This window comes from Rana temporaria, chromosome 6 (genome assembly GCF_905171775.1).
Source record: "Rana temporaria chromosome 6, aRanTem1.1, whole genome shotgun sequence".
In the NCBI taxonomy this organism is placed as follows: domain Eukaryota; kingdom Metazoa; phylum Chordata; class Amphibia; order Anura; family Ranidae; genus Rana; species Rana temporaria.
Window position 1 is genome coordinate 116,498,487 of NC_053494.1, and position 27,699 is coordinate 116,526,185.

General features: G+C 44.9%; 1 protein-coding gene across 2 annotated transcripts in view; it reads right to left on the reverse strand.

The window, feature by feature from the left end:
- The window catches only part of KIAA2012 (KIAA2012 ortholog), a 239,891-nt gene that overhangs the window by 203,411 nt on the left and 8,781 nt on the right, over positions 1-27,699 (reverse strand). For both annotated transcript variants that reach the window (XM_040357236.1, XM_040357234.1), the window contains exon 2: positions 17,794-18,081. In XM_040357236.1, coding sequence (XP_040213170.1) covers positions 17,794-18,081 — 288 coding nt within the window. The remainder of the gene's footprint in view (positions 1-17,793; positions 18,082-27,699) is intronic.

Consider the following 27,699-nt stretch of genomic DNA (forward strand, 5'->3'; position numbering starts at 1 on the left):
GGACACATCGGACACTTTTGACACCATTTTGGGACCATTGTAATTTTTACAGCGATCAGTGCTATAAAAATGCACTGATTACTGTGAAAATGACACTGGCAGTGAAGGGGTTAACCTGTAGGGGGCGTTGAAGGGGTTGAGTGTGCCCTAGTGAGTGATTCTTACTGTGTAGGGTTGTGGCTTGGCATGTGACATCACTGATTGTCGTTCCCTATGACATGGAACAGACGATCAGTGACACTTTAACTAGGAAGAACGGGGAAATGTTTGTTTACACTTACCTTTCCCCGTTCTTCAGCTCTGTGACCCGATCGCGGGCATCTTAAAGGGGACGTACCTGTACGTGCTTATGCCCAGCCGCCGTGCCGCTCTGCAGACATATATCAGCGTTAGGCGGTCCTTAAGCGGTTAATGGGATACTACACTATTATGCCATGTACACACGACCGGTTTTACAATGCGATGAGAGCTTTTGCCCGGGAATTTCGACTGTGTGTATGCTCCATCGCAGTTTTTCCGACAAGAAAACTGCTAGAAAAAAAAAGAGAGCAGGATCTCTTTTTTCCGTCAGAAAAAATCCTAGCGGCAAAACCGTTCGTCTGTATGCTTTTCCGACGAAAAAAAAAAATGCACATGCTCGGAATCAAGTATGAGACGGGAGCGCTCGTTCTGGTAAAACTAGTGTTTGTAATGGAGATAGCACATTCGTCACACTGTAACGGACTGAAAAGCACGAGGCTGAAATGCACAAATCGTCTCTCACCAAACTTTTACTAACATGAGGATCAGCAAAAGCAGCCCAAAGGGTAGCGCCGTTGAAATTAAACTTCCCCTATATAGTGTCGTTGTACTTGTTGTACGTCACTGCGCTTTGGACGGGCGGAATTTGGTCTGACCATGTGTACGCAAGACAAGCTTGGCTGGAATTCCGTTGGGAAAACCATTGGTTTTTTATCCGATGGGAAAACCGGTCGTGTGTATGTGGCATATGAGTTCTTTCCCCCCTATTTTTTCTTTGAGCACTTTGCAGAGTTGTCCTTATGGGAGCTGGTATGCTAATTAAGGAGGACCATAGAAGAAGATCAACATTTGGTGTGTGAGACATTATCTTCTCAAAAGCTGTGTTGACCCAGATATGGGTCTTGCAATAAGGTGAGCGTCCATTTCACCTGGTGGCGGAGTACCACCGCATGCTGTGTTGGAGCACAAAGGGGATTTAAAAATCTATATTGATATTTTTCTGTGAAGAAGCTTAGGGGGTAATCCACAAAGATCCGGCGTAACGTAAATTTTCCCATTTAAGTTACACTGCCTTAAAATTTCTACCTAAGTGCCCGATCCACAAAGCACTTACCTAGAAATTTTTGGCTGTGTAACTTAAATTCCGCCGGCGCAAGGCGTTCCTCTTTTCATGGGGGCGATTCCCATTTAAATTAGGCGCGCTCCCGCGCCGGCCGTACTGCGCATGCTCGTGACGTCATTTTCCCGACGTGCATAGTGTGAAATTACGTTACGCCAAGCTTTGTGGATCGCGACGGGTCAATAAAGTTGCGTCGGGAAAAAAAAAAGATACGGCGGGAAAAAAAAAATTCAAAACAAAAAAAAAATGGACAGAAGGGTCTGTTTTTACAAGGTGTAAACAGTTTACACTTTGTAAAAGCAGCCCTAATTTTGCGTTTGCAAACTAAAACTTACGGAGAAAAAACGAAGCGTAAAAGCTTCGTGGATCTCCGTAAGTGCTAATTTGCATACCCGAGGCGGCATTTCGACACAAAATGCCCCCAGCGGCGGATGCGGTACTGCATCCTAAGATCCGGCAGTGTAAGTCCCTTACACATGTCGGATCTTCTGCCTAACTATGGAAAACTGATTCTGTGGAATCAGTAGTTAGAAACAGGGATACGACAGCGTAACAGCAGTTACGCCGGCGTATCCCGTTTGAGGATCTGGCCCTTACTTCTGTTTGGACTTTGGGATTTACGTTATCCTGATTTTCTTTTTATTTTTGCTTTTTCTTTCTTTTCTGTACAATTTTTTGGTTTATTTTTGGATCAACATTGATAATTATCTTGCACTTACATTTATTTTTGATAATGTTAGATGTTTGTGTTATTAGTCACGTTATTTGCACAGTAACAATTTGATTGCTCTAATGATACATGCCACATCTCCCGTTGGCATTGAACATCTCAGCTAAGACTTCTAGATCCGGCTGTAGTACAGAAATCAGAGGCAATCACTCATTTAATACCTCCTCCTTTCAGAATAGGCCTTTCATTTATCTTAATGGATTCAGGGTGTTCTGTGTAAAAGGGAGGGGAGACCATGATGTTCATCCACACTTCCTCCAATTACAAAGTGCCTTGTATTCACTGAATAGAATAGAGCCGGCGAGCTGGTTCCTACCATCGATATGGTTCCCGAGCCAACGGAAACCTCCGAGCGGGAACAGCTGTTCATCAGCTGTAGACACGCTCGCTCCCCTTGGCTAATTATACACTCTATACACGCCGTTCTACAAAGCAAGGGCCAGCAAGGGGCGGATGTGGTATTGACCAGTGTTTTTTTGATTGGTTATCCACGCCGCTCTTTACAGCAAGGGGTGGATGTGATACAGCCCCTTGCTGTATAGAGCGGCATTGATAACCAATCAAAAAAGCACTGCTCAATATCACATCCGCCCCTTGCTGTGTAGAGTGGCGTGTACTAGTGTATAAGCAGGCTTCAGGCAGCGGGAGCGAGCTGTTGAGGCTCTGAGATTTCCGTGGCCTCCTACTGCGCCTGCGCAGTCGAGGCAGGAACCATATTGATGGAGGAACCAGCTTGACAAGACACCGGAACTACAAGTTTCAGTGCCGAACATTCGTTGCCAACAGAAAAAGCAAGATATTTAACACATACTGTAGCAGCCAGATATGGGCCACATATCATTAAAGCTAACTTATTTTCACTCTGACAACATACATTTTTGGCCATACTTTATCTTTAATTCGTTTAGTAAATATGGTTAGGCTATAATTTTTGCTTGCACATGATTGGATGATTGAAGTGAATTCAACTTCACCTTATTTACTGATCTATGTGAACATTTTTTAGGTCTTTAGTAAATCAACTCCGGTAAATGAATGCTTAAAATGGAAAGTGTATCCTGGCTCTTCAGATCTATAAAAACACATTTATTTAGAGAACACGGGCTCCTTTCTATACATGTCAACCCTTCATTAGCTCTTATGCACTTTTACTGCGGTTTGTGCTGCTTTCCCTCCACTTGACAGATGGCAGATTTTGCTGTTTAAGCTCAATGCTCCAATATTAACAAGGTACAGAAGGTACAAACCAGAGGTTGAACCTTGTTACTCCATTTACCAAATATTGCTCACTGAAATGTTGTTTTCTATGCCAGTTTTAACAATAATAAAAACATATGCAGCAGGATTACTTACAGTAAATTGGATAGTTGCTTATTATACGCGTTCTTCCGATAGCTGAAAAGCAGCAGAAGTTTTTGGCCTCTGCTAGCAATCATAGTTTATGCCAACAATCAAATGGTTTTATGTGGCCATATACGCTTGACTTTTTATTTGTCCAACCTTTTACCGTTTCCTTACTGTAACTAGGGCCATTCTAAGACACTGGTGGGCCGTAGAGCAAAATCGCATCCTATCTTTTCATTCCCCAAACACAAAAAAGAATGCTAACACCAAGTATAGAAACAAAGAGTAAAAGATACAGAGTTTGTGGGTAAGGTTTCATACACACGGGAGGTTTGGCCCATCAGCATCAAATAATGGCAATTTTGGGCACCTAGGAGTTACGGATGGAGTGTACAGCTTCATTGCCAGCTGCCTGTTAACATCTTTGACAGGCTACAGATGGGAATGGTCACTGTACCGAACAGTACTCATGTTTAGGGCTGTATGCATTCAAGGATGTACACCCCGAAAGTAGAATTCCTTCATTCATGGCATACATTCATTAGCGCATTTGGCCCCAAATGCTCGGTAGATCATTAAACCCTAAGAAGCTGCCACATATTTCAGTTTGACATAGAATTTAACAGACTGCTGGCAGTGGAGCTGGATGTTGCATCTGTGCCTCCCAGGTGCTTGACTGATGGCAGCCTTGGATTCCCTGGGATGGGGCTACTTTTCTCTTTCATAACTTCCAACAAGAAAACAGTGGATTTTTTCTGATGGAATGTTGGCTCAAACTCGTGTTGCATACACACGGTGACACAAATCTTACCGGAAATTCCGACCGTCAAGAACGCGGTGACGTACAAGACGTACGACGAGCTGAGATCAATGAAGTTCAATAGGCAGTTTGGCTCTTAGTGCATACAGACTAGCTGATTTTCTTATAGGAACTTATTCTGTCTGAAAAATAGAGAACCAGCTCTCAATCTTTTGTTGGCGGAAATTCAAACAGCAAAAGTCCGATGGAGCATATAAACGGTCGGAAATTCCGACCAAAAGCTTACATCGGACTTTTCTTGTCAGAATTTCAGATCGTGTACGCGGCATTACTCTTCTTTTTTGTTCCTCAATTATAACCAGATGCCCGTGTGGAGTTTGTTATTGTTTTCTTGCCACACTTTTTTTGCCCGTTGAGAGGATTCTCAGACTTTATTCCAAATACGAACATAGGTCAATCTCAGGTATTGTATGATATTTACTACATGATGATGTCTGGAATATTGTTTGCCTAGCATAACTTCTAGGCTTTGATCATTCAGAGCTATATGGTTTGTTATTACCCCATAGACTGTAAAGGTGCTGAGGCATCCTCACCTGGTTACCTTTTGTCTTTGTTTGAAGCTACTAGCTACACCATTTAAGAGACCTACTTCTCTGTGGTATGTATGTTATCCTCCTCAAATTATTGTTCGCCACTGGCTTTGGTGTATGTTCACTGTTTTTTTAGTTTGTTTTTACTCAATAAAAATATTGTGAAAGAAAATGCTGTGATTCAATGCTACCTTGACCTTAACCCAACAGCTTTATGTGCTCCACTCTGGGTGAAGAAATTAGGTAATTTCTCACTCTGAATGGTGCCCGAGAGACCTCCTCTGACTTCCTGTTGTTTCTTGAGACAGGAAGTAAAGAAAAATAAAAGAGACACAGGGCCAGATCCACAAAAGGGATACGCAGGCGTATCTGCTGATACGCCGTTGTATCCCTGTTTCTATCTATGCGGCTGATTCATAGAATCAGTTACGCATAGATATTCCTAAGATCCGGCAGGTGTAATAGTTTTACACTGTCGGATCTTAGGATGCAGTACCGCGGCCGCCGCTGGGGGCATTTCTCGTCGAAATTCCGCGTCGGGTATGCAAATTAGCACTTACGGAGATCCACGAAGGTTTTTGCCTTCGTTAATTCTCCGTAAGTGTTAGTTTGCCGTCGCAAAATTAGGGCTGCTTTTACAAAGTGTAAACTTAGTACACCATGTAAAAGTATACCCTTCTTTCCCGCGTCGCTGTCAAATTTTTTTTTTACATTTTTTTTTTCCGCCGCATCTCTTTTTTACCCTTCGCGATTCACAAAACTCGGCGCAACGTAACGTAACGCAAAGCACGTCGGGAAAATAGCGTCGGGAGCATGCGCAGTATGTCCGGCGCGGGAGCGCGCCTAATTTAAATGGGACTCGCCCCATTAGATTGAAGTTACACAGCTGCAAATTTCTAGGTAAGTGCTTTGTGGATCGGGCACTTAGAAATTTTGCGGCGGTGTAACTTAAATCGGAACATTTAAGTTAAGCCCGCTGGTTGTGGATCTGGCCCTTAGACAGCAAAAACAAAACAAAAAACAAACAATCTGACAGGGGTTGAGGAGTTGTCCAACTATCCTGTAAAAAAGTATCTTCTAAAGGTGCCTCTTTCTAGATGAAAAATTTGCAAATAGTTTCCTGATTTATAAACTGAAGACAAGAGTCCTACATCATTAGGCAACAGAAACCAAGTCCAGATAGCATTTTGCCACTTCAAAGCACAATTAGCAGAGTGTTCTAACCTATAGCAATTAATTAGTAGTCATCTTTCATCCTTCTAATTGCTCAAAACTGATAGAAAGTAAACTCTAATTAGTTGCTTAGTGTTTCTTATCTTCCCGCCACACTGCACAGCCTCCTGTCAAAATCCTGCTTGCTGGGCCAATGAACTTTATTCTCTACATTGAATCCTACAGAGAATTTGTACTCCAGTATATAGTACAAATTATCCATAGGATTCAATAGAGAGTGTACAGCACATGACAGGATGTTGACAAGAGGATGTGCGGGGCCAACAAGCTGTACAGCCAATATCTCATTGGATCAGAAACCAATAGGTATAAAAATTGGAGGAAGGAGTGGCAGGAGTCCATCACAGAATATATGAAATTGCACCAAAGGTGTACACTTTAGTTATATGCAGGGCCGCCATCAGGGGGGTACAGGCAGTACACCTGTAAGGGGCCCTGATGGCAACTCCCCTTTTTTTTATTTATTTAAAAAAAAATGATATATTTTTTTTTCTTAAAGGGCCAATTTTTTTTTTTTTTAGAGGTCCCCAGGGGCCCGAAGGCCCCCAGGGCCCCGAATGGTAACCCCCCCTTTTTTATTATTTATTTTTTATATATATAAAAAAAAAAAAATCTAATATATTTTTATTATATTTTTTATTAAAGGGGCAATTTTTTTTTTAGGGGTACGGGGGGCCCGGAGATATATATATTTATTATTAAAGGGCCCAGAGGTCCCCAGGGTATATACTTGTTTTTAGGGTGAACCTCCACTTTAACTACTATTCTTGTTATTGCTAAATAAAAATATTCAGCTTAGAAATGATAATTTGGCATGATAATTTTTGCGTAAAGTGACATTTTCCATGTTGTGTTTTTGGAGTTTTTAACACAGCACTTTAACCAAAGTACATCAATATAGGCAAGTACAATCAATCCACTCCAAACAGTCTGTAAGTGCACTTTTATATCTTATCTCTCTTCCTCAGCCTGCTTTTCCCCCCTCTTCACCCTCCAACATGCTCCCATTACCCTCTCTCCTCAAACTCTCATTTATTTACCCCTGCTCACCACCTCACAGGCCCCATACACACGACCAGTTTCCTCGGCAGAATTCAGCTTCCGACCGAGTTTCTGGCTGAATTCTGCCGAGGAAACTGGTCGTGTGTACACTTTCGGTCGAGGAAGCCGACGAGGAGCTCGGCGAGGAAATAGAGAACATGTTCTCTATTTCCTCGTTGTTCTATGGGAGCTCTCGCCCCGCCGAGCTCCTCGGCGGCTTCAGTGCTGAACTGGCCGAGGAACTCGATGTGTTTGGCACGTCGAGTTCCTCGGCCGTGTGTACGAGGCCACAGCTTATACATATCACCCTCACTTCTGCCCTCTCAGTATTACTGCACTTATCAACTCCTGCTCCTTCTGAGCCCACATAAGCTCTCCCCTCCTGTGTGTTCTCTGGAATGCCCACTCAGTATCTTACAAACTGGCATCTGTCGATTACCTTTGCCTTTCCAACTCCCTCAACTTACTTGTTGTTACTGAAACCTACCTCCAGGAATCCAGTTCTGCCTCTCCAGCTGCCCTCTCAAATGGCAGATTCCACTAGACTCACTCACCCAGACCCAGTGGATGAAAAGGAGGTGAAGTTGGATTTCTCCTTTACCCACAAAGCCCCTTCCAGGTTTTTCCTACTCCTCCCTCTCGGTTCATCTGTTTTTTTAAAGTGTGCTAAATTCATCTTTTTTTTTCTCCAGTTTGTCTGAGGATTGCGGTCAATTATTGCCCACCTGGACCCAGTGTCACGCTTTCTCGATGACTTCTCTGCATGGCTATCCTGCTTTCTCTCCCTACACACAGAAACAGGCCTCGCTATAGCCATGGGAAACAGACAACACCAGAACAGCAAGTGCTCTTGAGAGATTGTGGCATAAAACAAAATACCTGCAAGACTTCAACCTCTATAAATCTGCCCTTCTCAAATACAACTCCTACCTCCACACTGCTAAATAAACCTACTACACCACTATCATAAAAACCCTCTACCCTTTCTACCCTTAATTCTCTACTTTGCTCCCACGACCTTCACTCACTAACTTACTTACTGCCCAGGACTGATACAATTTGTACTGAGATCTCCAGTGCCTTGCTTTCTTTTCTAACTGATATACCAAGTCCAACACCACAATCAACACTTTCTTTCTTTCTTTAACCCTGTTAACAGAGTAAAATGCTATACTCCTTTCTGAGGCCCACCTCCTCACCTGTCCCCTCACAACTATTACAGCCCCCTTCCTGCTCTATCCTACACTCTCTAACCCACATCTCATGGATAATGTTGTTATTTATCTCACCTCATTTGCACTGTGGACTTGCACAGTCAAAAAAGATTGCTGTAGTCAATTATTCTTGCACAGGCAAAAGCTGTCTTTTACGATAATTTAATACAGTTTGTGTTTATTTAATTTGTAGGTTAGATTATTTGTTGACATTAGAGAGCAGCTGGATCTTGCCTTCATGACAGAAGGTTTTCAAAGCATTGCAGAGCACTCAATTAAGCTGAATTGCAGGAATTTAGCTCCTTTTAAAAGAAGGTGAAGGCACACTATGAGTTAAGTCGAAGAAGGAGCATGACATCTCCTGGATTTATCTCTATTATTTATATAGGACAGGTTTAAAGTACTCTCCAGAAGACACCTTTTGCTGTCTTTTCAGGAGCCAAACGCTGATCCTTCTATCTCTACTTCTTCAACAGTAAAGTCTCTGCATCTGTTATGCCTGCCCCTCTCCTCCTACTGCCCAATCACAGAAGTCTTAGTATTATGTGATCACATTTACAAAATACAAAGGCTTTTGTGACTGTGCAGCAGAGGAGAGAGGCGGGCATATTTTCTCTGTGGTGTGCTTCTCTTCTCTTAGATCCCGGAGTGCCTCTCCAGCATAGCAATAAACCTGTCAATTTACATAATAAAAAGAAGTCTAGATCTCATCAACCTAGTTGGACTTAACTCAGTGTGCATTCTCTTTTTACAAAGTGTCTGAATTCCAGAAATTGTGCGATAAATTTGTAAGGTCTGCTCCATATATATATATTTTCTTCAGACTGTGGGCTGAATGAAAGTAATCTAAGAGATTCAGGCATCCAAGCTAACTGCGCAGAGAGACAAAGTCCTCTGACAGGCTATTATGTTGTGATAACTGATGGTGTAGGCCAGAGGGCCCAACCAGTGGCCCGGGGGCCACATGTGGCCCGCGGAGCCCTCTGATGTGGCACGCGACCTCCTGCTCTGGGATGGAATAGAATAGAATACTGTTTTTAAAGGTCAGTTTATTACTAAAACCTGCGGGTTACCTGCACTGAGCCATAGACTTCTGTTATTACCTGAGGGTTTAGTGAACTTTCTGAAAATGCACCAAACCTGCAGAATATAATAGAACTCTATTGCAAAGTGCAGGAAAGCCAAAGGTACACTGCGTTGCACACACGGCTTGGGTAAACCACAGTACATCAGTGTGGAAGCGACCTTGGGCCCCTTTCACATGGCCAGTCTGACAGCCCGACTAATTGGACCCTCCATTCACCTCTAAAGAGTGGCAGACATAAACCGACTTGTGTCCTACCTCCAATACGATCCACTAAAAACAAGAGTATAGCAGAGTAGACACGGACATGCCATCCACCCGCTCCACTCATTGTGGCCCACGACCGGTTACCAAGTTGCTTAAGTGGCCCTCGCTCTTCAAAAGGTTGGGCACCCCTGGTGTAGGCTTTTTGGTTAACCAAACAGTGTCTGTACCTGATCAGATGCAGGCACTGTTCAGCTGGCAATTTCCCAACAGGTTCCTTTAACAAAAGTCGATTAAAGCAACTCTGTCACTGTTTAGAAAAAAAACAAAAAACAAAATTAAGGTATCCCTATAAAGCATGCAATAACTACCTATGTAAGTTCTAAGCTTGCTGAAAAATCTTCAGCAACTAGCACAATTCCGGATGTCTCAGATGCCTGGTCCTCCTGCTCTGTGTTTCTTTTTTATTAGCTCCTTCCACACTACTGTGTCCTGAAGTAATGTAGGGGCCATCTGAGGAAACCACAGAGCACAGTGGGTGACACCAACATCCAACACTCCTAGAAGGGACAAATGCTGGACTTTTAGTCAGGTAAATATGAAATATTGAATATGGATATTATGCAGTCTATTATTACCGTATTTATTGGGGTATAACACGCACAGGCGTATAACACTCACCCTAACTTTAAGAGGGAAGTTTCAGAAAAAAATAACTTTTCATAGCACCCTGCGTATAACATGCAGGTACAGTTTACCCTCTATTTTTAGGGTAAAAAGGTGAGTGTTATATGCCAATAAAAACAGTATTTACATGGTAGAACTTTTGGCTTCTTTTCCCATTTCCTTGTTTCTCATTATTCCATTCTGGAGACCGCTAGCCAGAATAAGAGCCCATTCACACCTAGGCGTATATACGCCTGAAGCGCGACGCTCGTGCTGCTGGAGGGGCGAATTTACATTGATGTCTATGAGATGGTTCACATCTCACGCCGAACGCCGAAACGCCGTACGCCTGCCGCCTGAAAACAAGTCCCGGACCCTTTTTTCCAGGCGGCTTTCGGCGTTCGGCATACACATCAATGTAAAATGTTTTGTGAAAAAAAAAAAAAAAGTTTACAAATCGCTGCAAAATACGCCGCGTTATAGTGTGAATGCAGCCTAAGAGGTGGAGTGCAGTTGGCATGACTCCACATGGGACAAGAGACAGCACTAAACAGGAGGTATCGGCTTATATGGCTCCTGCTCCCTACTACAGCTCCAAATATACAAAGAGTCCCTCTGCATTGCACTCTGTTTGATGCTCTGGATGCTCTGGAATGGATGGTCAGCAAGCCCAGACCGTGATATGGTTGTTATCCCCTGCTCTAGAGTGTACCATCTATCCAGAGTTTAGTGTACAAACGCTGGTGACGTCACCGGCTGCTACACATGTGAAAATCTCCTAAGCAGTGCATGTTTAGGAGATGTTACCTGTACCTACAGGTATGCCTTATTATTGGCTTTACTGTAAATACAAGTTGTAAAGTGGAGTTTACTATCGTTAGCTGTTCTAACTGGCCATATACACATTTAGCCAGATTCAGAGAGACTTACGCCAACGTATCAGTAGATACGCCGTCGTAAGTCCGAATGTGCGCCGTCGTATCTATGCGCTCATTCTTAAAATGAGATACGCCTGCATTTTGGCAAGTAACGACCGACGTAAGTCTCCTACGCCGTCGTATATTGGGTGCATATTTACGCTGGCCGCAAGGGGCGCTTCCGTTGATTTACGCGTCGAATATGTAAATGAGCTAGATACGCCGATTCACGAACGTACTTGCGCCCGTCGCTGTAATCTACGTCGTTTACGTAAGGCGTTTTTCCAGCGTAAAGTTAAACCACCAAAAGGCTGGTCTAAGTCGTTTAGGGTATGGACGTCGGAAGTGCTGTCGGATTTTACGTTGTTTACGTAAGTCGTACGTGAATGGGGCTGGGCGTAAGTTAGGTTCACGTCGTACGCATTAAGCCGTCGTATCGTAGGGAGTATTTGCGACGTGATTCTGAGCATGCGCGCGCATGCGCCGTTCGTTCGACCATGCATTCACATTTAAATACAACACGCCCACTGCCTTGCTACTTTGAATTAGGCGGGCTTACGCCGGCCCATTTACGTTACCCCGGCGTACATATGGGAGCAAGTGCTTTGTGAATACAGTACTTGCCTCTCAATGTTACGTCGGCGTAACGCATATGAGATGCACTACGCCTAACTAAAGATGCGCCCGTCTCTCTGAATCTGGCTCATAGATTTTTGTTCCTTAAAGGGGTTGTAAAGGATCATTTTTTTTTTAATAACAAACATGTTATATTTACCTCCACTGTGCAGCTCGTTTTGCACAGAGTGGCCCCCGAACCTGGTCTTCTGGGGTCCCTCGGCGGCTGTCTCGGCTCCCCCTCACAAGAACTAACCCCCTTCATGGGAGCTCTCTCCCATGGGGGTTAGTTCTTGCGGGCGCGCTCCTGTGATACAGCCGGCGGCCATTGCCGCTCACTGTATCACTTATCCCTGCCCCCCGGCGCGCTACGTCATTGAATGTGATTGACAGAAGCGCGAGCCAATGGCTGCGCTGCTATCAATCCATCCACTCTAGCCAATCACGGCCAGACAGAGCGGAGAAGAGGACGTCGGGGCGAGCGCAGTAGGTGAACAGGCTCAGGTAAGTAAAACGGGGGGGGGGGGCATAACTGTCAGATGTTTTTTCACCTTAACCTCCCTGGCGGTATGATTCTGTCTGGAATTACGTACCAAAAGCGGTACAATTATTTTGCAAGGAAATTTGGCGTTTTATACTGTAGGCCTGTAATCTTTAGGAATAACTCACTTAAATCTGACCAAACAAGAGTCTTGTAGGCATTCCGGATATGATTTTTTTTTAAAAACAAAATTATAAATTATAATATAATAAATAATTATAAATAATTATAACAAATAATAATATAATTATAATAAAAATTATTCAATAATGTAATCAAATCAAAATCACTGAAATTTGCTCAGTTGCAGAATTGTCGCTGTCATTACTTTTATTTTTTTATGACGGATTTCCCCACAAATCGCTATCGCACAATTCTGCAAGTGATTATAATTTATTATCGCTGTTTTCTAGCTGCTCTAAAACCATTTTTGACATAAAGGGACACTTTTGGACAATCTACAGTTTTCAGGCAGAAAGAACAGTTTTTATTATACAAAACAACATGCAGGACACTGGGCAAACCACTAGGGACAAGGGGGGGGTGTATTTTTTACATACAGTACTGTAATCTATAAGATTACAGTATACTGTATGTAATGTGTTTGTTTACTTTTTTGAATTTGGCGCCGTTCTCCGCCCCCGTGCGTGGTAACGTCGCAGGGAACGGAGATCGGCGGCACACGGGGACACTGTGAATCGAGCGAGGACCCGCTCGCTCACACAACGGGGATGCATCGCAGGATCCAGGGACAAGGTGAGTAACTTGTCTGTGGATGCTGCGAAGGTAAGCCGCGCCGCTGCATGCTCTGCACATCTACCCCGAGCGTGACTCGGGGATACCGATCCCAGCATGAAAAAAACACCCCGAGTCACGCTCGGGGATACCGCCAGGCAGGTTAATGCATAGGATGTATTAAGGTGAAAAAACATGAACCTTTACAACCCCTTTAAAATTCCTCCATCGATGAATCTCCCACTGTGGCTACTTTATTCTGATGCTGCCAACTGTCCAAATACCCAAACAGTGTTTGCCTCTGATTGGATGCAGGTGCTATTCATCCGTCAATTTTCCATCTGGCTTTTTCAATCAAAGAATTTTGGGCAGGAGGGCACCGGCAGGGACACCTATGGAGAATATTTCAGACAGTTCATTGGGAACTGATCAGTATTCACTTTGTCTATGGCCATATTTAGTTCTGTCCAGCTACCGGTCAGAATAATATGCACAAGACAAGGGGTATGGAGATACCAGCAGTGTGAGTTTAGGAGGCAGATGTAGAGGAGGGAAACCTGCTTCAGATAATCCATATCTTGCAATGTGTTTCCAATATAAGGATTCTGGAAACAGCATGGTTTAAAATAAAACTTTATGTGCACATGACTTTGATGAATATATGTTCCAAGCTGCAAGCATAGGCATTTTTATTCAGATATGTGGTAAAACACCAAATGCCTTTGATAGCCCAGATATTACCTTGTAAATGTAGCAATGACCAGGGATCGGCAAGGTGTCCGTGAGCGGTCCTTGCATAGTCCGTGGCTGCCCGTTCTGCCAGTTTTGCGTTGTCTCGCGGGGAGTTGGTTAGAGGAGCAGGACAGGTGAATATGCTGTCTGACAGTCACAGCATCCACTGATCCACCTCCCTCACCACTGTAGCCGCTGGTAGGCCTGCGGTTGTCCTATCAACCAATCAGGTACTTGCCCCGCCCCAGGCCCTGGCCTTCAGAGGAGGAGAATGGAACTTTCTCCTCTAAACCTGCCCGTGCCTAGTGTCAGTGCCCCGGCCCCCAGCTTCCTTGTGAGTAGTGTATGTGTCCTCTTCCTATAGCTCCACTAAAAGAATCAGATCATCATGTAAGGGGGATCTATGGGGACCCTGGCCTGCTCTAAAGGGGAATATATGGAGACCTTGCTCTAAAGGGGGATCTATGGTGACCCTGCTCTAAGCGGGGATCTATGGGTTCCATGGCCTGTTCTAAAGAGGGATCTATGGAGACCCTGCTCTAAAAGGGGGATCTATTGGGACCCTGTTCTAAAGGGGGATCTATGGCCAGAGAGTAAACAGAGTGTTTTGTGATGGTTTTAATTTGAAATTTACCTTGGTGTCATTCACAAAGATCTGTACTTTGGAAAATGTCCACCACAGCCATGGTAAATTCCTATCCCTAGTAATGACATCATCACTGTTCTGTGCATAGCCTGTGTCAATAGCAGAGCTGCTGGAGGGGCCCAGAAGGCTCCATTTACTACAGGCTGCCTGCAAAAAATGACAGGTGTGGGTGGAGACAAAACCAGTCATCCTGCACAAGGAGAGCGAGCAGTGTCTGGTCTCTATTAGGCCCCGTACACACGACCAAACATGTATGCTGAAACTGGCCCGCGGGCCAGTTTCAGCATACATGTTCGGTCGTGTGTGGGCGCGAGCGGGCCGAATTCCAGCAAACATTTGCCCGCCGGGCCTTTTCCCAGCAGACAAATATTCCTGGACGTGTTTTAAAACCGTCCGCTGGAATCCTGCCCGCTCGGACATGTACGGTCGTCAGTACAGACCTACCGTACATGTCCAGGCGCCCGCCGTCCCTCGCATGCGTCGAATGACTTCGACGCATGCGTGGAAGCCTTTAAATGGCAGGCCCGCCCATGTCTCCGCGTCATCGCCGCGTCATCGTCGCGGCGACGACGCGGACACGCCCCGCGTATTGTTTACGCGCGGACTTCTGTACGATGGTGTGTACAACCATCGTACAGAAACCCTCTGGCAGACATGTACGGTGAAAACGGTCCGACGGACCGCTTTCACCGTACATGTTTGTTCGTGTGTACCCGGCCTGACAGGAAGCTCCTGCATAGAGGAACATTTTCACACTGGTTTACTGCACAGATCTGGAAGAATTAGAAGAAGCATGCCAAGATTCAAGTAAGAATACACACACCTCTTGTATTTAGACATTATTCGTTAAACCTGGAGTTCTGCTTTAATTTCATACTATGCAGATCAAAATGTGCAGCTCAAATTTTATCTTCTTTCCAGTGTTATGAAAGTGTCTTTAACTTGCCAAACGTAACCTAATGTAGGGTGACCAGACATCCCCGGTTTCCAGGGACAGTCCCTGGATTGAGGACAATGTCCCCGGAGCCAGTTTGTCCCCTGATTTGTCCCCAGATTGCAGGGGCATGGGGGGGCATCTGGTACTTTCGCCTCGGGTGCAACATTAAGGGGGGGTGCAAAATTATTACTGTGCCCCCCAAGTGTGCTGTGTTGCCCCCCTCCCCCCACCCAGGGACTGTTGTGATGCAGCATGTTCCCCATGATGCCTCTAGTGCGGGGGGCCTGTGTGTGTGAGAACGGTGGAGGGAAGGGGCGGTGCAGAGCGCACGGCGGCTATTGGAGAAACTCTTGGCAGGGGATACTGAGGAGCGGCTGGGTGTCAGGAACAGTAACTGGTGCTCGGGAGATCCCTGCTCTGATGGATTATAATGGAGCGATCTACACTGTTCATGTGGGGGGTGAGTGGTACTGGAATTCTTGTCTTGCCCCGGGCGCCGACAACCCACGCAACACCTCTGACTGCAGATATAATTTGAGGAAAATGAATATAAAATAGTCACCATTTGCCAATAAAAAAAAATGTCCCCGGATTTCATTTTAAAAATCTGGTCACCTTAACCTAATGTCTCCATGTTTCTAAAAACAGCAGGGCTGGGTATAAACAGAAAAACGTGCTAATTGGCTTCTGACAAAATTAGCTGTACTATTTATGTGCACACTTGTAGTAGGGAAATTAACTTGGTAGCGTCAGTAGCATAAAAGACGTAAAAACTATCTTAAGACTTTACACAGCTGGGAATAATAATACATTTATATTAAAGGATCATTCCACCCAATACCGACATCTAAGTTTTGTTATGCCCCGTACACACAATCTGACCTTTTTCCAACCAAATTCAAATCGGAATTCCCACGGAATTCCATCGGAGGAAAGAGAACATGTTCTCTATGTAAACTCCGATGGAATTACTCAGAGGTCGGGATTTCCGATGGAAAAAGTCAGTCGGACTTTTTCCATCAGAAATTCCGATCGTGTGTACGGGGCATTCGATTCTGGAGATAAATCAACAGCCAGTGTCTTATATCTCTGCTAGTTATTTCACTGTGCTTAATTTTCAGTGTTCTCATACCTCCTGTGACCATTACAAGGGGCTCACACTCTGTTTTGGATTTTTAATTCAAAGCATATTATGGAGAATGCAATAGGAGATGCATAAATGGGTTGTAACACCCTACTTTCCAGGTAGACTGGAGCCAAGTAGGAAAGTAGGCAAAGAAATGTTATTGTTGGAGCAACCAAAACATAAAGGAAGCCAGGGGCTGACACAGCGCACCATGATCCACTTGAACCTAATACCTGTATACATGGGCGTCCGCTGAACTTTTTTTTTTTTTTTACTACTATGACCAGTGCAGGACATTAATACATGAGTTACTACCAGTGCAGGACATTAGTACATGAGTATGATGAGTTACTATGACCAGTGCAGCAGTGCAGGACATTTACCCCCCCTCCCCCCCGCCACCAGGCCCCTTAGAGGTCGGAGGGGCTTTGGGTGCTGACGGAAAAAAAAGGGGGATGCCATCCGGGGCCCTGGGGACCACCGGGCCCCTTAGAGGTCGGGAGGGGGGGATTTGGGTGCTGACGAAAAAAAGAAAAAAAGAAAGGGGGATGCCATTTGGGGTCCTGGGGACCACTGGGTCCCTTAGAGGTCGAGGGGGGGGGGACTTTGGGTGCTGGCGAAAAAAATAAAATAAAAAAACATTTAAATTAAAAAAAGGGGGATGCCATCTGGGCCCCTGGGCCCCTTACAGGTGTACTGCCAGGTGTACTGCCTGTACCCCCCTGGCAGCCCTGCTTGTGAATAGATAGTGATAGACAGTCACTGTCTGACACTACTGACTGTGGTGCTGCTGTGTCTGTGCTGTCTGAAATTCAAGATGTTGGTTTCTCCTCGGTGGCGCTGGCTCCTCTTGGTGAAGCAGGCAGCTCTCTACGCTCCTCCCATCATGCCCTCCCGCCTACGGCCATGAGTGTTGTCACATTGCCAGGATGGGCGGGGCTAGGCGACTTACTTAGTTGTGGCAGGCTGCACAGTGATGATCATTGATGTGACTATTGGCTGGCGCCGTCAAACAGGAGTGGGAGGCGGGAGCGTTCCCGTGATCTGATCTTAAATGCAACACACTGACAGAGAGACGAGTAAGACTGACAGACAGTGACAATCGACGGCAGCCCTAGCCCACCGATGTGCGGGAGGCGGCCGCGGCTGAATGGTGTGTCTTCACACTTCACACTCTTATGATTCCATGGGGGGGGGGGCAATCGCCCCCCTTTGCCCTATGGAGCGGACGCCCATGCCTGTATAACACTTTTGGACTGAAAAATCGATACCAATCATTTGCTTTTTTATTTACTACCTTAAATTGCTACTTTACCTGTTTTCGCCCATAAGATAGAATAGCTCCAGATAAATCCAGAAGAGTGCTGAGCTCAATCTTGAACTTTTTTCTCTTGTATCGATGACTTCTATGACCATGTTTGTCCTGTGATAAATTCCATGCTGATGCCGGCAATGCCAAATCCTCAGAATAAAGAACCAGGGGCCCCTTTTTAGTACTGTAGGTTTTGTGTGTGGGAATCTCCCAATAGTTGTGTGAAGCACATTTTCCATTCAGGAATCTTCTAAGCTGAAAATCATGGTGGGATCTCCAGTTGAAGTAATCCTAGATAATTGTAAATGTACACACATATGAGAACATGAGCATGACTAAGCAAGAATACATTTTCGTTTAAAATGTATGCCAAAATTAAATAAAAAACATATTTTGTCCTCTACACATGCATAATTCTTGTTTTATCCCTTTAAACATGCTGCGGGTACAGAAAAATAATTGTTGATGATGATAAATGTTGATGCTCCAGAAATATAGTGCGCTCCTACTTTCCTTTTGATCGTGACAACACAGCATGGTGAATTTAATAAGACTGGAGCGACCAGAGTCTGGAGCAGAGCAGCATGACAACCAATCAGCTTCTATCTTTTACTTTCAAAGTTTAACTGAATAAGCTGAATATGGAAGCTGATTGGTTACTATGCACAGCTGCTTTAGATCCTGGCTGCTCCAGTTTTAGTAAATTTCCCCCCACCATGTTCTTGGCACTGAATTCCAAAAACATGTGTTGTCAGCCCTGCCTACTTCAATTCTGATAGATCCGATAGAACACAGACCTCTTTTCATCTCCCTCCTCGTCTCCATAACCCCTCCTTGTACACAGGCAGAGAACACAGGAAGTTATCAGCTCACAAGATTTCTGGCAAAATCAACTTTAATGTTTGAATTTACAAAACAGATATAACAAAACACATTCAGTTCTTTACTTAGCAGACCAAAGGGAAGCAAATAGGAGAAGTTTATTTCTAGGGTTTACATGCATGTTAAGGGTCCATGCACACTGGACTTAAAATAATGCCTGTAGAAGCAGCTCAATGTTATCCTATGTGTCCATGCACATTAGGATGTTTAGAGTCTTGTTTTAAAGTGGAGGTTCCATCAAAAAAACAATTTTGCTTTAAACTGTAGCTTACGACTAAAAAAGAAAAAAAAAAGTTTTTTTTTTTTTTTTTACTCATCTGGAAATGCCTGTTGCTATGCTGTCCCACGAAATCTGCCTTTGAAACCACCTAGGATTCTGACATCATCTCCCTCTAATGCTCCTGGGAAATGTGTGTCATCATTTCCCAGGATGCAGTGCGCTGTCCAATTATCACTCCCCATCCAAGACTTCCAGGAAGTAAGGGCCAGATTCACGTACAGCGGGCGCAAGTTTACGTAACCGGTTTACGTTACACCGCCGCAATTTTTCTGATTTAGTGCCTGATCCACAAAGCACTTACCTGGAAATTTGCGGCGGTGTATCGTAAACAGGTCCGGCGCAAGGCGGTCCAATTTAAATGGGGCGGGTACCATTTAAATTAGGCGCGCTCCCGCGCCGGACGTACTGCGCATGCTCCCGTCGCAAATTTCCCGACGTGCTTTGCGCGAAATTACGACGCGCCGACGTTTTGTGAATCGCGACGTGAAAAAAGATTAACGCCGGGAAAAATAAAAGATTTAAAAAAAAATCAAAAGCGATGCGGGAAAGACAGGCATACCTTAACATGGTGGAGTAATTTTACACCATGTTAAAGGTGCCCTATCTTTGCGACGGAAATCTAACACTCGCGACGACGTAACGACGGGAAAAATCTTCGTGGATCACCGTAACTCCTAATTTGCATACCCGACGCTGGTTTACGACGCGAACTCCCCCCAGCGACGGCCGCGGTACTGCATCCTAAGATCCGACAGTGTAAGTCCATTACACCTGTCGGATCTTCTGCCTATCTATGCGTAACTGATTCTATGAATCAGTCGCATAGTTAGAAACAGAGATACGACGGCGTATCAGGAGATACGCCGTCGTATCTCTTTTGTGAATCTGGCCCTAAGTGCCTGTAGGCTTCACAATGCCCACAAGCAAAATGACAGCGGTGTAGATATCGTTTTCTAAACTATATTTTTTGTATATCTATGCGGATCGGCGGCGGATTGTAAAATAGTAAGTGACCAGATTTATATTATAAAAACGCAGGATGAAAGGACATACATTTAAAAAATGCTAATTGTCGTTGGAACTCCGCTTTAGGTTCAGCATTTAGAGGCACAAAAAACCCTTGTGGCTTGCGTTTTTCTGCCGGATAAAAATCCTAACGCTCCCAAACGCCAGTACAAAAATGCTCTGTATGAGCGTTTATTTTTTTTGCCAAAAGAACTGACGTTTTTTAAGCTCCCGGCACTAAGTGTAATCTTTTTTTTCAGTATATTTTGCAATATGTCTCCCTGTATGCAGTTTCCTTTGTTTTGTTATGAGTCTGTTGCAATGTTTCTCTCCTGGAGTTTCTGGCAGTAACAGCACTTCCTGTTGCAGGCTGACAACACTAAGCCACTGCCTCACAATTACCCAGATAGCAAGTAATTGTGCTGCAGGTTTGACAATGATTTGCTAAGCTATTGCTAGACTTGCCAGGGTTTACAAGTTTGTTGCATAATATGACTCCAGATCAACTTTCTGTGCAAACATTCTGCAAGTTGTGGTTCAGTTATGTTGTACAATAGTCATCCCACCACAGGGGTCATTGTGGCTGAATTTTCATGCTGTAGTGTAGACTTGCAGTGCTCTTGCTGTAGACTCACCAGTGCAACTTTGCTCTTGCTAGAGACTTGCCATGCAAATTTTGCTAGAAATTGAAAAGGGGCAAATAGAACAAGTGCTCTGTAAGTGTACAACGTGCCAGTGACAATGTGCAGCAAGTTAACAGACTTACAATTCAACACTGCCTCAAATTTGTGGCAAGTTATCTTTGATATCTGGGTAGTAGCCGCTTTGTCAGACTGCTATGCAAGCTCTCCCATTTGACCATTGGGCTGCCTATTTGATAAACATGATTGGTAGCCCAACTGCCAACTAAAGGAGTGCACATGGCAGGCCAACAATGTTGCCAGTAATTGAGAAGCAATTAGTATTGTTTGGAGGGACTTGGCTGCGCATGTGTGGCTTTTTTATCAGGAAACATGCTTCCTTAAGTAACTGCCAAATGACAGTCATGTCCTGGAAATAAGCCAGGACATAGAAACATAAACATTTGGAGTATTTCAACTGTGTATTATGGGTGGCAGAAAAGCCTACAGGTATGGCATTTGCATTAAGCAATATTTTTACAAAAAGGTACAGTGTATTTTGAACTAGTTACAGTGTATTTTGAACTATTGGGGCTCCTTCTGTGCATGGGCCTATATATGTAAAAGGGTAATATAGCCTTACATCAACGAAGACCAACTGGCAGACCTCTTGTCTAAGTTATTGCTTAATTTTCATTAAAATGACGTCTGCAAAAATTTGTATTAATATGCATAACGAAGCCAAGAAAAGGCATCAAATTACAGATTAGACATTCTTATATGTCAAAAAAAGTTAGATTTTATTTCCATCATTCACACTTTAAAAATTACAGAAAACAAAAAAATGTCGTCTGCAAAAGTTTGGGCACCCTGCAGAATTTATAGCATGCACTGCCCCCTTTGCAAAGCTGAGACCTGCCAGTGTCATGGATTGTTCTCATCGTCTGGGAAGACCAGGTGATGTCAATCTCAAAGGTTTTAAATGCCCAGACTCATCTGACCTTGCCCCAACAATCAGCACCATGGGTTCTTCTAAGCAGTTGTCTAGAAAACTGAAACTGAAAATAGTTGACGCTCACAAAGCTGGAGAAGGCTATAAGAAGATAGCAAAGCGTTTTCAGATGTCAATATCCTCTGTTCGGAATGTAATTAAGAAATGGCAGTCATCAGGAACAGTGGAAGTTAAAGCAAGATCTGGAAGACCAAGAAAAATATCAGACAGAACAGCTCGCAGGATTGTGAGAAAAGCAATTCAAAACCCACGTTTGACTGCACGTTCCCTCCAGACAGATCTGGCAGACACTGGAGTTGTGGTACACTATTCCACTATAAAGAGATACTTGTACAAATATGTAGCCGGATTCAGGTAGAGCGGCGTATTGTTAGGCGGGCGTAGCACAGCTCATATGCGCTACGCCGACGTAACTTAGAGAGGCAAGGCCAGTATTCACAAAGCACTTGCTCCCTAAGTTACGGCGGCGTAGCGTAAATGGGCCGGCGTAAGCCCTCCTAATTTAAAGTAGGCAGGTAGTGGGTGTGTTGGATTCAAATGAATCGTGACCCCATGTAAATGCATGGCCGTACGAACGGCGCATGCGCGCGCATGCTCAGAATCACGTCGCAAATACTCCCTAAGATCCGACGGCTCAATGCATACGACGTGAACGTCACTTACGCCCAGCCCCATTCACGTACAACTTACGTAAACGACGTAAAATCCGACGGCAGTTCCGACGTCCATACCCTAAACTACTTAGACCAGCTTTTTGGTGGTTTATCTTTACGCCGGAAAAACGGCCTTACGTAAAGGACGTAGATTACAGCGACGAGCGCAAGTACGTTGTAAATTGGCGTATCTCGCTCATTAACATATTCGACGCGTAAATCAACGGAAGCGCCACCTAGCGGCCAGCGTAAATATCCATCCAAGATACGACAGCGTAGGAGACTTACGTCGGTCGTATCTTGCCACAATCCAGGCGTATCTGATTTAGAGAATCAGCGCATAGATACGACGGCGCACGTTTGGACTTACGACAGCGTATCAGTAGATACGCCGGCGTAAGACTACCTGAATCCGGCTAATGGTCTTCATGGAAGAGTCATCAGAAGAAAACCTCGTCTACGTCCTCACCACAAAAATCAGCGTTTGAACTTTGCAAATGAACATATAGACAAGCCTGATTTTGGAAACAAGTTCTGTGGACCGATGAGGTTAAAATATAACTTTTTGGCCGGAATGAGCAAAGGTACGTTTAGAGAAGAAAGGGCACAGAATTTAATGAAAAGAACCTCTGTCCAACTGTTAAGCATGGGGGGTGGATCAATCATGCTTTGGGGTTGTATTGCAGCCAGTGGCACAGGGAACATTTCACGAGTAGAAGGAAAAATGGATTCAATAAAATTTCAGCAAATTTTGGATGATAACTTGATGCCATGTGTGAAAACGCTGAAGTTACAGAGAGGATGGATTCTACAAATGGATAATGATCCTAAACACACCTCAAAATCCACGGGGGATTACATCAAGAGGCGTAAACTGAAGGTTTTGCCATGGCCTTCACAATCTCCTGACCTCAACATAATTGAGAATCTATGGATAGACCTTAAAAGAGCAGTGCGTGACAGACAGCCCAGAAATCTCAAAGAACTGGAAGACTTTTGTAAGGAAGAATCTGCAAAGATACCTAAAACAAGAATTGAAAGACTCTTGGCTGGCTACAAAAAAAGTGTTTACAAGCTGTGATACTTGCCAAAGGGGGCAGGCAGTACAAGATATTAACTCTGCAGGGTGCCCAAACTTTTGCAGACGCCATTTTTTTGTTTTCTGTAATTTTGAAATTGTAAATGATGGAAATGAAATCTAACTTTTTTTGTCATATTATAAGAATGTCTAATCTTTTGATGCCTTTTGGAGATTTTTCCATCTTTCCTTGGCTTCGTTATGCACATTAATACAAATTTTTACCTGGGGTGCCCAAACTTTCGATCCCCACTGTACTGGGAATCTTTATAGCTGAGGCTCCCACTCAGTGATGGAAACAGCCATTGCCTGATCCCTTCAAATAGTGCAAATGATGGATCATGCCAAAGTATGCTGTATCCTAGACCTAGCACCACTATTGGAGGGTGCCCCCCACTTCTGGGTGATGGGCAGTGGCTGCCTTTAGTGCTGGACAAGAGCCTCATCTATAAAAGTTAATGGCTGAGGAGATCCAACCTAAAGAATTCGTTTAACTTTTAACAAAAAATGAAAAGGTGACCCAACGTATAAAACCTTCCCCAAACCCAGTTCTTACTGGACTTAGCTCCTTCTTTATTAGCACAGGCCAGAAGAACCATGTTCTATGGTGAATGAAGGTTATCATACACACACAGCACACGTTAGGACTGCAACACTCTTCTGTAGACACAGGAATGCTTATCAATTTACTTAATGAATATTCTAATCGGAAATTGTTACACAGAGCAAATTTTTAAGGCATACTATCTCTCTCTATGTATGGATACTCTAAGGCCCCTTTCACACAGGGGCAGTTTGCAGGCGCTATTGCGCTAAAAATAGCACCTGCATACCGACCAGGCCCGGACTGGCCATAGGGCAGACCGGGCATTTGCCCGGTAGGCCGTGGGGGGGTCCGGGCCGCCCGCCTGGCTGTGACATGCACAGCCGCAGGTTCGGATATGCAGGGCCGGCCGCCGCCACCACGGGTTCCGACATGCAGGGCCGGCCACTGATGTTCTGCGCTGCATGCAGGAACATCCAGGGCCGGCCGCTAGTGGTGGTGGGAGGAGGAGGCATTCTCCGCCTACTAAGCCCATCCATGGAATCATAGGCCGCCGCTTCGCGCATGCGCCCCGCAGCCGTCGGTCGCCTGGCAACCAGGACGCCAGGAGAGGAGGAGGGAGGAGAGCCAGGAGAGAAGCCGAGGAGCCGAGAAAGAGGTCGCTATGGGGAGGTGGTGCCGCTCACCAGTGAACACAAGCGGCTGCGCTGTGACAAGGGAAAGGCGAGCTGCTGGATGTCAGCATATCTCCCCCGCTCGCCCCTCCTTCTCCTGTCAGCAGAGTGCGGCTCTCATCTTGTTGCCAAATTGCTATTGTCCCCATTGGCTTCAGTGCAGGGCCAATCAGAAGAGGCTAGCTGTGCATCATGGGACATATAGTACTGGAGGATTTGTAGGCCCTATTGCTGTCCACAGGCATCAGACTTCAGCCCCCAGCATGCACTCTGCTGGGGGAAAGAGTAAGCCTGGAACACAGAAAGAGGCTGACTACTAAAAGAAAAAGAGAGGACTGTGCTGGGGGAAGCCAGAAAGAGAGCCATGCTGTATCCACACCACAAGAGAGAGCCACGCTGTACCCGCACCACCAGAGAGAGCCACGCTGTACCCGCACCACCAGAGAGAGCCACGCTGTACCCGCACCACCAGAAAGAGCCACGCTGTACCCGCACCACCAGAAATAGCCACGCTGTACCCTGACCACCAGAGAGAGCCACGCTGTACTCGCAACACCAGAGAGAGAGAGAGACACGCTGTACCCACACCACCAGAGAGCCACACTGTACCTGCACCACCAGAGAGAGCCACGCTGTACTCGCACCACCAGAGAGAGCGCCATGCTGTACTCGCACCACCAGAGAGAGAGAGAGCCACGCTGTACCCGCACCACCGGAGAGAGCCACGCTGTACCCGCACCACTGAAGAGAGCCACGCTGTACCCGTACCACCGGAGAGAGGGCGCGCCATGCTGTCCAGCTCCACCAAAGAGAGAGCAGGTTAGTGTCACTGGGCAGTGTGGGCACAATTAGAGACAGAGTACTAGCATTGTATGGCCACAATAGAATTGGGACATTGTAATATAAAGGGGACTGCACTGTAATCATTGCAGTGCCCCTTTACAGTGCAGTCCCCTTTATATTACAGTGTCCCTGCAAATTACAGGTGGAGGACGGATACAACCACCCCCGCGAATGTCTACCGATGAGGCACCCCCCCCCCCCCCCCCGAGTCCCTCTGGAAAAGTTGGCTGCTCAGTCTAAAATGCCTGCGGCTGCTGTTTCTCCAGTGTGAAAGCCCGAGGTGCCATGACCGCTCCAAAAGTCCTGCTAGCAGCATCTTTGAAACAGTGAGAGGAGCGGTCTGTTTACTGCTCCTCCACCGCTCCTTCCCATTGAAAGCGATGGGAAACCGCAGCTATACTGCCGGCAATGTGCCTCTGCAGAGGTGCATTGCGGGTGGTATTAACCCTTTTTCGGTCGCTAGCGGGGGCTAAAACCGCACCACTAGTGGCTGAATACGCCGCAATTCCGACGGTATATCGCCGCTAAAAATAGCGGCGCTATACCGCCACCGCACCTCCTGTCCCAGTGTGAAAGGGGCCTAAACGAAACCAACAGCGAGAGAAATATATAGGCTTCCACTGTTTACATCTCCCTGTGAAATGATAATTGTTTTACTTTCAAGCCAATTTAATGTCTTCAATACTAGATGGGTAACTGATTTGTAAAAAAACATGCAGCAAATAAAGTCTGACATAGGTGAGAATTTGATTTTTGTATATTTATTTTAGGACGGTGAACCAGACATCAACAAAGCCAAAGCGGCAGATTGACAGCCAGGCAACAAGGATTTTTTGAAATGGAAAGTTCTGTCATGGAAGCCTACATGTTTTACTTGCTACAAAATTCCAAAAATGATTTCTGTGGGCAACGAGTCCTCTCAAAAATCTCATTGTCCGTGTGAAACAGTGAAAAGAACTTTGCTGTGCAAACATAGAGGCTTTTGCATATCACAGTAAAACTACTATATATAAACTCATGTCTTCACTTTCAGGCATTGCATGCTGGTAACATGATTACTTTACAGGATGTGACATTTGCAAATATTTAAACCTTTTGGCTCATAACCATCCCTGGGATCAAAGGAAAACTTGGAGGAGCTGGCGTAATGACCATCAAAATTCATAGCAGCTGTGCTCAGGTCCGTTCCAACACCTGATATGTGACACATTTAAGCTAATATCTCATGTCCACATGACTGTTTCAGCTTTGTATAGTTCACTCTATGTCCCTCGATGGCACAAACAGCACAAAAAAAATGTAAATATAAATCTCATGTATTGTATAATTATGACGCACTCTTAAAGGGGTTGTAAAGGTTTGTTTTTTATTTTCTAAATAGGTTCCTTTAAGCTAGTGCATTGTTGGTTTACTTATCTTTTCCTTCCATTTCCCTTCTAACTGTTTTTTTTTTACTTTGTCTGAATTTCTCACTTCCTGTTTCTCCTCAGAAAAATCGCCTTACTGAGGAGAAACAGGAAGTGAGAAATTCAGACAAAGAAAACAAAGAACAAACGTTTAGAAGGGAAATGGAAGGAAAAGGTAAGTGAACCAACAATGTACTAGCTTAAAGGAACCTATTTAGAAAAAATAAACCTGAACCTTTACAACCCCTTTAACATCGACAAGATTCAGTGAGAATGCACAAGTGCCCCCACAGCAAGCGGCTTGCTATGGGGGGGACTTGGCAAGGGGGAGGGGCCCAGAGCGCCTGGGGGGGACCTCAGAAGAGGAGGATCGGGGCTGCTCTATGCAAAACCACTGCACAAAGCAGATAAATATGACATGCTTGTTATTTTTTTTAAATACAATTTTTTCCTTTACAATCTCTTTAATATTGCAGTCACTGATGCCAATGTAGGGCAATATCAACCCCGAACACTGGTGTCAGTGATTGCGATATTAACCCCAATGTCAGCGACAGCAGCAACATTGGGGTTAAATTAATATTGCAATCACTGACACCAGTGTTCGAGGTTGATATTTCAGTCACTGACAACAATGTTAGGGGTTGCTATTGTAGTCACTAACCCCAATGTTGGGAAATTATACTGCAGTCATTAACACCAATCTGGTGGTGGGGGGTTAATATTCCCATCACCGACACCAATGTTGAGGGTTATTATTGCAGTAATTGACGCCAATGTTGGGGGTTGTTATTGTAGTCACTGACGCCAATGTTGGGGGTTGTTATTGTAGTCACTGACACCAATGTTGGGGGTTGTTATTGTAGTCACTGACACAATGTTGGGGGTTGTTATTGTAGTCACTGACGCCAA